Source organism: Saccostrea cucullata, unplaced genomic scaffold (genome assembly GCF_032062105.1).
Source record: "Saccostrea cucullata isolate Sc308-1 unplaced genomic scaffold, CSIRO_AGI_Scuc_v1 ctg854, whole genome shotgun sequence".
NCBI classification, from domain to species: Eukaryota; Metazoa; Mollusca; class Bivalvia; order Ostreida; family Ostreidae; genus Saccostrea; species Saccostrea cuccullata.
In genome coordinates this window covers 1-13,540 of record NW_026934639.1, presented here as the reverse complement: position 1 = coordinate 13,540, position 13,540 = coordinate 1, and the positions used below count along the sequence as shown (strand labels likewise).

The 13,540-nt window shown below is 32.6% G+C and overlaps 1 protein-coding gene and 1 long non-coding RNA gene across 2 annotated transcripts; both read left to right on the top strand.

The window, feature by feature from the left end:
* Window positions 1-15: 15 nt before the first annotated feature.
* Window positions 16-12,977, top strand: LOC134241099 (peroxisomal trans-2-enoyl-CoA reductase-like). Its single transcript, XM_062723187.1, has 8 exons — window positions 16-186; window positions 331-464; window positions 4,512-4,677; window positions 8,720-8,801; window positions 9,937-10,033; window positions 10,283-10,384; window positions 10,495-10,606; window positions 12,796-12,977. Exons 1-8 carry the CDS (start codon window positions 60-62, stop codon window positions 12,867-12,869), a joined length of 894 nt encoding a protein of 297 aa, XP_062579171.1. The 5' UTR covers window positions 16-59; the 3' UTR covers window positions 12,870-12,977.
* LOC134241102 (uncharacterized) lies at window positions 2,248-3,213 on the top strand. The gene is made up of 3 exons (XR_009986591.1): window positions 2,248-2,513; window positions 2,702-2,802; window positions 2,914-3,213. It is a non-coding gene; the product is annotated as an uncharacterized LOC134241102 (long non-coding RNA).
* Window positions 12,978-13,540: the final 563 nt, after the last annotated feature.

The window sequence follows — 13,540 nt, the reverse complement described above, 5'->3', positions numbered from 1 at the left end:
TCGAAAATTTCCTACTTTCGTTTTCGATCCCAACTTTCGAAAGGTCACATGACCCTAATATGGCGAGCTCCACTGGAAGAGTTTCCAGTATTTTCAGGTCGGGGTTATTCAACGGAAAAGTGGCTATTGTGACTGGTGGGAGCACTGGTATTGGTCAGGCAATAACCCAGGAACTCATACATTTAGGTTTGTTTATTATATTTAGGCGAAACCATTTGATTTCAGATTTGAATATCCGATTATTTCGTAACTATGCCAAGCAAAATCGAGAACTATTAAGAAATGATTTATAGGTAAATAATAAATAGATTTTTGAAAATTCATAAACAGGATGCACAGTTATGATAGCATCGAGGAATGCAGAGAGACTTTCTTCTGCAACAGCTGATATTAAGAAAAATATCCCAAATGGGAGTCCAGCAGAAATAAGCAATATTCCATGTAACATTAGGAAAGAAGATCAGGTAGGAATTTGGTTTGAACTATACATGCATATTCAAGTGTTAGATTTATACTCTAATATTTACATTTCCAATAAATTTTCCCTATGATTCTTTACAAAATAAAATGCAGTATATTTTCTCATGAACTACATTACATTTATACCACGAATAAGCATGAATATCTCCATTGTTATGTCACAATACCGCACTTGACGTCAAAAAAATATAGTCCACACTGATTTGCTTTAAAAATGACAGTTGAATGGCGAAAATTTAAGGCAAGTCATCAGAAAAATAATGTAAATATAAGAAATGAATTGAATTTTTGAAGATTCATGTCAGGTATATAAACTACAACGCTCCAAGCTGGCATATTTATCATGAAGCGCTAACGCGCATCATGAAATATGCTGATGTGAAGCATCGTAGTTCATAACCTCATGAATCTTCAAAAATTCAATTCATTTCTTAACATGATTTAGAAGTCCATTTATTTTTTAAGAGAATACTTTAATATCTATAATCTTCAATCTTGATACAATCAATTTAGAAATAAGGTATCATTTTAAAATATCTATCGTGATATAAATACGGGTTGGTCACAAGATTAAATTCCATAAAGCCCAAAGGGCTTTATGATGAATTTGATCTTGTACCAACCCGTATTTATAGCCCGATAGATGTTTTAAAATGATACCTTATTACTTATATTTAAGGCGTTTATGCATAAAATAATCACACAAGCCAATCGATTGATCATCGTCATAAAATTGAAAAATATGACAGTTATTCTTTATATTTACATGCTCTTGAATCCACGTGCTCTAAGCCCAGCGTCTGTCTCTACATTTGTCCCACCCCGCACGTGATTTTTCTTAAAGGCAGAGATTTTTTACCAGGTGGTAAATTCCAGGTGAGGGAGGGGCTTATTTTGTACAGGTGTGAATGCCTTGGGGGCTAGCAGTCTACCTGTGGTCATCTGTCTCCTAATTCCTATACACAGGAAGTGATTTAATACACAGTGAAATACCCAAGGTGTCAAACTTTACCTGTGTCTGTGATTTTGAGACAATTTTAAATTAGAAGTGAAAAGTTGTAAATAATCTTATAGTATATTGATTTATTTTTGAATATTTGAAAACACCCCTACCCATTAGAAAAAAAAAATGATATAATATAAATTCAAATATTAAAACAAAGATTATTTTAGATGTTAGTGTATCTGTTAATTAAAAAAACCGCCAGTAACAACCAAATTAGAATTAATTCATTTATCCCCAGGGAAGAGTCCGATCTATTAAAAAGAAAGTCGAGTTAACTTCATTTCATTAAAATCTTTTTTAGGGTTATCCATGTTAGCGTAATCTTAATAAGGCTTTGTCACAATAAGATTGCTTGTAAATTAAATTCTTCTGAATGAAATCTGAATAACAAAGGAAAATATAAACAACTCATGATTAGAAACATTTATGAATATTTCCAAATTTAATTACTTCATACAGTGCTGCTCTAAACTTAATCAATAACATTTCCACTTTAGGCCAAATTTTTTTTATTAGTTGTTTTACGGATCCGCCGACCCCATTTTTGTAAGTTTTGGAAAAAAAATAAAAATTCCATTCAATCCTTTTTTTATAATCGCCGATCGAACTTTACTTCAAACATATAAAAAAAATCCGGAAATGACCGTACATTGTTTGAATTTTACTTAGTTGTGATCAGAATCATGTAAACGCTTCTACTATTGACCCTTTTAATAAAAACTCTGCAAGCGTTTTATAGTCAGAGATGAAATAAGTATGACGGCCATGTGAAACAATTTAGGTTTTTTAAAACAGAATATAAATGTTTTAAGAACAATATTAAATGTATAAATGTATGACGGTTTTTATGAGCTGATCAGGCTGGTGATTATTCTATATATGATGTTATCTGATCAGCGAATGGAGTGTGGTGGTTGAGGAAATTACAGCCAAAACCAACAAATCTGATGTCGTCACTTGCACTCCATCCGACACCCATAACTTTTCTTTGAGGGTTTGGCGAAGTTTTAAACAGTTATATCTAATGGTTAGTTAACAGTTCATATATTATTTATGACATTTTTAAAAGCACATGTTTGACTGTATTTTAAAAATCTGCAAGACGTGTTGTCAATTGTTAAAGCGTCAGAGAAACAAAAGACTTTTTTGTCATTGTACAGGTATGAATCTATCAAATGATGTGAAAGAAATGTTTCTTAAAGTTTTAAATTTTAGATTTGGAAAAGGAACTGACTCATCAGGATGTTCTAAGACAAAAAATGTTTGTATGAGAGTCATAGGAATGTGAAACCCTGTGGGGATGACTTATCATTCTAGTAAGTTTATTTGTGTTCATTGATTGTGCACTGAATTTTAGTTTTATACTGTTTAATACTGTTTAAGAAAAGGTATTATCTGAATTTGATTAAACTTTTATTATTTTACAGGGGGTTGTGTAAAATTTGCTGAAGTGTGTTTTTCTGTGGCAATGTGGACGTAGCAGTGAGAGGACACCCGTATCCAGTCATAGACATACACAGAAAAGTTTAGCATTGTTCACATAATATGTCTCTCTGCTCGAAGAATCGTTCTCTTTTAGTGAGGAATGCCAAGAAAAAGACATTTCTGTGCAATGTTCTGAGGTTGATTTCCCCAACTGCTTTGATATGCTGCATATTAAAAGTTTTGAACATTGAACACTTCTTCTTCTTTTTTTTTTTTTTTTTTTTGTAGCCACCCAATGGACATTTTCCCCCAAAAAATCCGTAAAACAACTAATAAAAAAAAAAATGGCCTTAGCATTACCATTATAAGCATAATATTAAAATTAAAATCAAAATTTCATTGGAAAAAAAAAGTTTTCATATTTTTTTTGAAAAATGTATGTTATATTATAATCCTTTTAAACACTAAAGGTATTTTTAATTCATATATCACCTAGCAAAAATTTTTCATAGTAATGCAGTTTCTCTTTAACATGTTCGGTAGACATCAAAGGATCAAAAGTTAATAAGAAGGTCCCCACGAGTCCCAAACAGGTGTACAGGGTATACACAGGGACCAGTAAGTAAATGTCAATCAAGTTCCAGCATCCAATGATGAACCTTCATGCACTTGATTGACAGGGCTACCCAGACCAGGTATTTTTGAAGGCGGTGCTAAAAATCTCTGCCTTTAACCGCACTTATCTATGAACCAGCGCATTCATGAAGGAATAAAATACATTAACTATTTGTAATTTTATCTCGGCCAAAGACATTGGAAATATAAATATTCACATTTGTGACTTATTCATACTTTATATTTGCCTGATTGTGACTTTTAACGTGTGAAATGCATTATTTTTCAAACCCAATGGCATGTATGTAATCCACTGAACGCGCGTCGACCCTTTATGACGTCACTGAGAAATTACGTTGAACGTTTATCCATAAGCACATCTATGACCTCTTGACCCTGAACCTGTATTTATACAGTTAAAGATACGCATTGCTTTCAGTAGTGTTATATAAAGGAAAACATTAGATTTTGCAAATGTAAATATTTTAATATATTTACATTACATTTGTTTTTTGCATATAAAGTGAATGGAAATCTATACATTGCATTCAAAACACCATAATACGGATAGGGTGCCAAGAGGTTAAAGCATGCCTTTTAGTTTGACATCATAATCATTGAACGCCGAGGAAGTGCAACATCACTAGCGAAAATAAAAAAAAAATCACGCTCAAATTGACCAGAAGCTGTTAAGTTTGCTGATCCATTAACTGTAGCTTACACGAAGGATAATACATAGGTTTTTTTTAAATAGAAATCACATTTGCAGTTAAGATAGAAAGTTAAAAAATGTAAATATAAGCAATGAATCATTATTTTTTTCAAGATATAATTTCATAACTGTAACGGTGTATGCAAACAAATTTTCATAATGCACGTTACTCAATTTGTTTGCACACACCGTTGCAGTAATGAGACTAAATCTTTCAAAAAATAATGATTCATTGCTTATATGTATACCAAATTCAGAAATTCTGCATTTCAGGTTGAAAAAATGGTTTCAGAGACATTGTCAAACTTTGGTAAGATTGACTTTCTGGTAAACAATGGAGGAGGACAGTTTCCAGGACCTGCCTCTTCTTTTAGTCTAAAGGGCTGGAATGCTGTCATAGAAACCAACCTCACAGGAACATTTCTGTGTTGCAGAGAAGGTATGTACATCATAACATGTATATTGTACCTTTGGGTTTTTTTTTTTTTTTACATAATATTTCAACTTCAAAATTGATATCATCATAAAAAATCATATGTGCTTCTTTACATCATGATCCTTCAGTCACCATGTATATTGGCATTCTATATTCAGGTAACCTAGAATATATCTTTAAAAAATACAGCAATTTAGTACAATAAATCAATTTTCTGTCATCCTTGGACTTTCAGTAAGGTGTGTCATTCTCAATGCTACGTAATTAGCATCTTTCAAATGGCAACATTATAGATATCGCATTGGTTAAAGGCAGAGATTTTTTAACGGGTGGTAAATTCCAGGTGAGGGCTTATTTTGTACAGGTGTGAATGCCTTGGGGGCTAGCAGTCTACCTGTGGTCATCTGTCTCCTAACCCCTATACACAGGAAGTGATTTAATACACAGTGCAATACCCAGATGTCAAACTTTACCTGTGTTGGGGATTTTGAGACAATTTTAAAATTAGTAATAAAAAGGTTTTTAAATTATTGATTTATTTTTGACTGTTTGAAATCACCCCTACCCATTTGAAAAATTATTATGATATCATACTATAAGTACTATAAATTCAAATATTAAAACGAAGATTGTTTTAGATGTTAATGTATGTGTTAATGATAATAAAGAAAAACTCCTATAACAACAAAATTAGACCTAATTCATTCATCCCCAGGATCCCATCTATTGATTGAATGAAAAAAGATTTAGAACCATGTTAACTATATATACATATCACAAAAAAAAAATCTAGGTTTATCCTAAACTTAATAAGGCTTTGTCACCATGAAACATGCTAAAGAATTGCTTGTAAATTCTTAAAATATCTGAAAAAAGGAAAATATTAATGACCCTTTATTAGAAACATTATTTTTAATTTTAATTACTTCACACACTGTGCTGCTCTGAACCTTATCAATAACATTTCCACTTTAGGTTTACCAATTAACATTAAAATTAATATCGAAATTTCATTTGGAAATAAAAGTTTTATGTACCAAAGGTTAATTTAATTTTTTTTTTTCTTAAATGCAAATTATATTATAATTCATTCAAATACTAAAGATATATTTAATTCATATTTTATCAGTCTAAAATTTTTCATAGTAATACAGTTTCTGTACAGTGTACACCATGTTCAATAAACATCAAAGGATCAAAAGTTAATTAGAAGGTCACCACGAGTCCCAAACAAGGTGGACAGGGTATACACAGGGACCAGTAAGTCAATTTCAATCAAGTTCCAGCATCCAATGATGGACCTTCATGCACTTGATTGACAGGGCTACCCAGACCAGGTATTTTTGAAGGCGGTGCTTAAAATCTCTGCCTTTAAGAAATTAATAACATCAGCAATTTCAAAATATTGTTGACAATGATGAGACAGCTTAAGCCCCGCCTCTTTGTCGTACAAATCGTTATCACTGGATCCTTGCTAAACTTGGTGAAATTCACCAAAATTTCTAATCCCTGATGTGTATTTGAACAGTAAATGAAAGGCTGTGTAAATTTCGAAGGATTTGACAATGTTTGTGTTTCTAAAAATTGTGAATGTACTTCATTGATTAAAAGTAAAAATATTAATTAAAATCAAAGGAAACAAAATCTTAAATGTGTTTGTGAAAAACTGATGAGGGGCAACTTATAGCAAAGATTGAACTTTCTCCAATGCAAGTCAAACTCCAAGGTCAAAAGGTAAACATTTTTTGTATCAGGAGGAAGGTCTTTACAGAAAATACACCTATAAAATTCAAAGCCTAATATCTTTTGAACAATCAGTGCTAATTAGTACTAACTGTTCAGAAGTTATGACCAATTAAGATTAAATTTTTTTTACAAAGTTGGTCAAATTGTAAGGTCAAGGTAAAAAAAAAGTTATACCAATTGAAAGTCTTGTAACAATGAAAACGCAAGTGAAGTATTAAGCCATTGCAACAACTGTTCAAAATTTATGGTCAAGGCTTTTTCAAAGTGGGACAAATTTCAAGATGTCAAATTTGGTTGTACATACCCTCAAACAAGAGGCCCATGGGCCACATCGCTCACCTGAGCACCAAGGGTAGGACTAGTATAAAATGGATTTTTATTGTAAAGTTTAAATCCAAAAGTAGTCCCATGACCAATCATGGATTTGCTATTTTTTAGAAAATGATTGAGAAGAAGACTTTTAAAGAATTTTCCTATATATTTCTATGTAAAACTTTGGTCGGCCATTTTGGCCCCACCCTACCCCCGGGGATCATGATTTGAACAAAATTGAATCTACACTACCTGAACATGCTTCCATATAAATATGATGAATAATGGCTTTGTAATTCTTGAGAAGAAGATTTTTAAAGAATTTTCCTATATATCTCTATGTAAAACCTTGGTCGGCCATTTTGGCCCCGCCCTACCCCCGGGGGTCATGATTTGAACAAACTTGAATCTACACTACCTGAGCATGCTTCCATATATATATGATGAATTATGGCTTTGTCATTCTTGAGAAGAAGATTTTTAAAGAATTTTCCTATATATTTCTATGTAAAACCTTGGTCGGCCATTTTGGCCCCGCCCTACCCCCGGGGGTCATGATTTGAACAAACTTGAATCTACAATACCTGAGCATGTTTCCATATAAATATGATGAATTATGGCTTTGTCATTCTTGAGAAGAAGATTTTTAAAGAATTTTCCTATATATTTCTATGTAAAACTTTGTTCGGCCATTTTGGCCCTGCCCTACCCCCGGGGGTCATGATTTGAACAAAATTGAATCTACACTACCTGAACATGCTTCCATATAAATATGATGAATAATGGCTTTGTCATTCTTGAGAAGAAGATTTTTAAAGAATTTTCCTATATATTTCTATGTAAAACATTGGTCGGCCATTTTGGCCCCGCCCTACCCCCGGGGGTCATGATTTGAACAAACTTGAATCTACACTACCTGAGCATGCTTCCATATAAATATGATGAATTATGGCTTTGTCATTCTTGAGAAGAAGATTTTTAAAGAATTTTCCTATATATTTCTATGTAAAACTTTGGTCGGCCATTTTGGCCCCGCCCTACCCCCAGGGGTCATGATTTGAACAAACTTGAATCTACACTACCTGAGCATGTTTCCATATAAATATGATGAATTATGGCTTTGTCATTCTTGAGAAGAAGATTTTTAAAGAATTTTCCTATATATTTCTATGTAAAACTTTGGTCGGCCATTTTGGCCCTGCCCTTACCCGGGGGGTCATGATTTGAACAAACTTGAATCTACACTACATGAGCATGCTCCCATATAAATATGATGAATTATGGCTTTGTCATTCTTGAGAAGAAGATTTTTAAAGAATTTTCCTATATATTTCTATGTAAAAATTTGGTCGGCCATTTTGGCCCCGCCCTACCCCTGGGGGTCATGATTTGAACAAACTTGAATCTACACTACCTGAGGATGTTTCCCCATAAGTTTCATCTTTCCTGGCACAGTGGTTCTTGAAAAGAAGATTTTTAAAATATACCACTAAATTTTCATTAATTCCCAATTATCTCCCCTTGAATAAGGGCGTGGCCCTTCATTTGAACAAACTTGAATCCCCTTCACCCAAGGATACTTTGTGGCAAGTTTGGTTGAAATTGGCCCAGCGGTTCTTGAGAAGAAGTCGAAAATGTGAAAAGTTTACAGACAGACAGACGGACAGACAGACGTCCGGACAGACGGACGCCGGACAAAATGTGATCAGAAAAGCTCACTTGAGCCTTCAGCTCAGGTGAGCTAAAAAGTCTTCACAAGGAATACACCTGTGAAACATTAAAGCCATAGCTACATCCAGTCAAACTATATGGGCAAGGTTAAAGTTTTGCAGACAAACAGATAGACAGACAGACGGTCATGTGGGGGCATCAGTGTTTCAGAAACACATCTTGTAAAGTTTCATTTTATTTTATTTGTTTGTTTTAACCTTTGTGGTGTTTATTCTACTCAGGTGACTGTTAAGGCCCTTGAGCCTTTTCTTTTTAGTGTATAACCAGTGGATGGGCCAGCATGGTGGTGTTATTGTCAACATTATTGCTGATATATGGAAGGGATTTCCAATGATGTGGTAATTCGAAAAAATTTACTTCATGTATCTATGTTAGACTCACCTTATCGATGAAGCCATTGCTATTCCCATGGCTTCATGGGTTTGGCATCAATGTCCATGTTTTAAAGTGCTTTTCTTAAATAATAGAAGTAAGCCCTACCTTGAGCAGACTTGGATGGGTCTAGGGTCAGAAACTTTTAGACTTGCTTGGATGCTGGATGACCTACATTTACAGATGAGTGACCATGTGAAAAATTTTGGAGCAAGTCCTCCAAAGTTACTAAATGGACCAAACTTGAGAAATGTAGATTTGCTTCAGATGCTGGATCTAGCAACATGCAGTTATGGAAAAGTGAGCAGGTATAAGTTTATGAAGCAGTTCGATTCGGAAGAACTATGTTTTTCCCTATTATACAAAACTTAAAGGTATACATATATGATGTATATAGGAATTCATTACCCAACCTGTTTCAGGTGTGGGAATCTGACCTACCCTTTCAAATGAGTGAACATATGCAAGTGAATTCAGGTCAGTTTTAAAGACACTATAAATTCTCTTTATACCAAACTTGAGGGGATGATCCATTTAGGGATGCACACTACTGTGCTTAATCTGCTCCAGGTGATAGACCTGACCTACTTTGTCAGATGGGAGAATATCTGAGCCAAACTTGCATGGATGATGCATTTTGGGATGAACACTGGCATATTTGCTTCAGATTTTTGTTCTATAACCTTAATTCATATACCAGATATGTGAACAAGTTCAAGTTTCAAAGCTTGTTTATTCCCAAGAAATTATATTAAAGTCTTATTCAAAATAATTAAACTTTTAAAGTAATTAAATTTCCACCAAAATATTGCTGAAATATTGCCAACTCTGTGTTAAACAATATACATGTACAATCAATCAATTAAAGTCAGCTTGCATGGATATTGACCTCCATATGCACATTAACTGGAGAAAATTTTGTGTATATAACCGATTTAAATTAAGGTACTTGTACATGTACATGATTTATATAGTATTTTTTTATCATTAAATTAGCTTGTCAGCTCCTCGTTTTTGTTTTTTTTAATAGAGTTATTTTCTAGTTTTACTTGTTATTCATGTGCTAGTCTGTAAAGCTAACAATGTGCAGATATTTTTAAGTCACACAGGAGCAGCACGATCAGCCGTGGACAATCTGACAAAATCTTTGTCCTTGGAGTGGGCAGCCTCAGGGGTCAGGGTCAATGCTGTAGCACCTGTAAGTGTTAAAAATAGTAATAATCAATTTGTTTTTGAATATCATTGTGTATAATTTATCAGCTTCTTCAAAATATTATATTGCCTTGGGAAAGAATTACGTGTATGTACTGTATGCTTTTATATTACATGTATAATTAATGAATTGTTATTGGATATAAATGGACCTCATCTGTGACAATTTTTCTAAAGACAGCAAGTACAATACTTGTTATACATTGTATATATTTTATTATTATCTCTTTTGTAGGGTGTAGTTTACTCCAAGACGGCAGCAGCTAACTATAGTACTGATATATTGGGGCAGTATATTCCTCATATACCTGCTAAACGTTTAGGGACCCCTGCAGAGGTAAGTGCTAATATATCAACTCCAAATGCTAAAAAGAACAAAGCGTAAGCTTACACATATATCTTATTTAAAAAATCAGTAAAGATTAGTGAGAATGATTTTTCTTTAAGATATCAGCAGCTGTCTGCTTCCTTCTCTCACCTGCTGCTGCTTTCATTTCTGGAGAATCTCTTAAAGTAGATGGTGCTGCCAGTTTATATAGTTCACCTTTTGAAATACCAGGTTTGTGAAAATTCAACAAAAGATTAACATAATAATATCATGCATTTTTTTTTATTTCTAACTCATGGCATTATTTGAATGCTTTAGTAGTTTGTAGTACATTTTATTGCTATTTTTCTAATGTTAAATCTAGCTAGCTGAAGTATTTGATATAAACTTGAAGAAATGTTCCTTCAGCTCAAAGTTTATTGTAATTAAAAATCTTGGGGAGATAAGTGTTGAGGTGAATTTTATAAAACATTAAAGGTACTTGGACACAGATTTGAAGGTAATCTTTTCTGTATAATATTACGACTTATATATTTTAATAGCATTTCACACAAAAATTAATTAAAAATCTTATTTCATTTAAAAGTTATTAAAACTTTAAATTTTTTGGCGGGTTTGATTGACACATCCTTGCACTTTCACAAATTTTAACTTTATTCTTAATCCTTAGTAAAAATGGCAATATTGATGTGTATTAATGAAAAATATTAATACTATAATCCAGAAAATTCAGAGTAGACATGTTCAAAAGCAAAACAAAGACACAATATATTGTCAGTCCGTGCAGTTGTGGTGAACAGATTTTGGCGCTTAAACGCACCACGTTAAAACGTAAACATCAAACAATAACATGTTTACAAAAACCTGTGTACATAACACGAGTGTGATCGATTCGCGAAACTCTGTACACAACGGAATGACGATACTTGTGAAGGAGTTCTGCTTTCTAACATTTCTACTCTGAATAAAATTATTTTTTTGGATTTAAGTTTTAACATTTCTCATTAATCAGTCCAGTCCAATAGGAAAATTCATAATATTACGGAAAAATGTAAGATTACGAGAAAGCGTAATATTACAAGTTATCGTAATATAAGACTTATATTACAATTTTTCGTCTACCCCCCACTCAGTTTCTTGCAATGCTTGAATTTGTCTTGGATTACGAAAACTCGTAATATAGTCTCTTACATCTGCTATATTACGCGTATTCGTAATTTAACTACATTACGAAAAATTGTAATATAAGCTTTATATTACGATAACTTGTAATATTACGCTTTCTCGTAATCTTACGTTTTTTCGTAATATTACGAATTTTCGTATTGGACTGGACTGTTAATACACAACAAGATTGCCACTTTTCCAAAGTATTAAGAATAAAGTTAAAATTTGCGAAAGTGCAAGGATGTGTCAATCAAACCCGCCAAAAAAATTACAGTTTTAATAACTTTTAAATGAAATAAGATTTTTAATTAATTTTTGTGTGAAATGCTATTAAAATATATAATTCGTGATATTATACAGAAAATATTTACTTCAAATCTGTGTCCAAGTACCTTTAAACAATACAAAATAGGAACAGAGCAAACACTTAACCTCCAAAACATCTGAGGTTGGATATGGTGCCAAGGAGGAGTGAGCGTCCCCTGCTGACCAGTCACTCTGTGCTCTTATCATGTCTGGGGAAAAAAACCAAGAAAAATACATGGACCACTCAGTGTAAATAGACCCTTTTCCTATGACATATTTTGCCTCAGAGTTATTCCCCATAGCCGCCATCTTGTAGGGCAAAGTAGTGAATTTACCCTCTTTGAGCAAGCAATTTTTAATACGCATGCAAGAAATATATGTTGGAAAATATTTACAATTTTAAAATCATGAATTAATAGAAGCCTTGACAAATGTATATTCACAAGAAAAATAGTGTTATCTTTACCTCATTAACCAGTATAACAAATTGAACTTGGTTGAATAATGAAGGGAACTGAATATGTTGCCTTACAATATGGCGGCTAAGGGGAATAACTCCTAGACAAAATATGTCATAGGAAAAGAGTCTATAATGGCTCAACAATCAGTTTGAAAAAAGTCAATCAGTATATGACTCAATATGATAAACTGTATTTGCTGACAAGGTCTTTGTATCAAGCCTAGGACTTACAAAATGATGACTTTAAAACGAGACTGCTGATATTCTTGTTTGTTTATAACTTGTTTAAAAACTTACCTCATTTTAGAAATTGTTTATATGTAGAACATGTATGTTAGCCATTCTATGAATGTAAATTTTATAGACTTGTGCTAGTCTGTAAGAATAAATAAATATAGAGAAATTCTATATCTCTAGTCTTTGTTTAATATAATATGGACTTCAATAGACAGCTTTATATAATAATTTTACTGTATCTTTGTTGTAGATCACAACAATTTACCAGCGTATGATTGGAAAACTGGAGATCCAGAAAACACATCAAACAAACCAAAGTTATGATAGTAAAGTGAAGGCAAAGACAATCTAATATAATATACTTGTGATAATCAGAATGCATGAATTTATGGTAAATTCAACACTGTTAATAAATTTACTGGTTGTAGAAAAGGTTCTATTGTTCTTGGTTACATTTTTTCCTACAGGTATCCCCACGTTGAAATTGAACCCATGTTCTGGCCTTGCACGCCTTTAGTTATTCCAGCAGAAATTGGAATTGTCAAATGCACCTCCAAATGTTCAATTCAAAAAAGAATTTTGAATTGTAAACTCATAACAAAAACAATATATAATAATTATTCTTTTTAATTTATATTTCTTCAGTTAGTTTGGGTGGGTGATAATTTACAACCTATGTACAAAATTCACTAGGACAATGATAATACTTGACAATAATATCTTCAATCAAAGTAATCAAAACAATGCTTTGTATATCAAACAACTAAAATAAAATTAATAGCTAGTAGTATCATGTCATACTCATAACAATATAATGTATTTTCTGTTACACTGTTCTTACTTTTCTGCACAAACAATTCAAGTAAGAGCAAAATCAAATGAAAAGCCCTTGTTTAAATATATCTGGTGCACACACCAACAAAAATTAAAACATAATTAAAATATACAGGATGGCACTGCATTGCCATCAATTTACAAATTTGTTAAAATAATTT

Excerpts from the sequence above, each read along its gene's own strand:
- LOC134241099 (XM_062723187.1), top strand. The coding sequence starts at position 60 with ATGGCGAGCTCCACTGGAAGAGTTTCCAGTATTTTCAGGTCGGGGTTA. Across the intron at positions 187-330 it reads CCAGGAACTCATACATTTAG|GATGCACAGTTATGATAGCA; the intron begins GTTTGTTTATTA and ends ATTCATAAACAG. Across the intron at positions 4,678-8,719 it reads ATTTCTGTGTTGCAGAGAAG|TGTATAACCAGTGGATGGGC; the intron begins GTATGTACATCA and ends TTTTCTTTTTAG.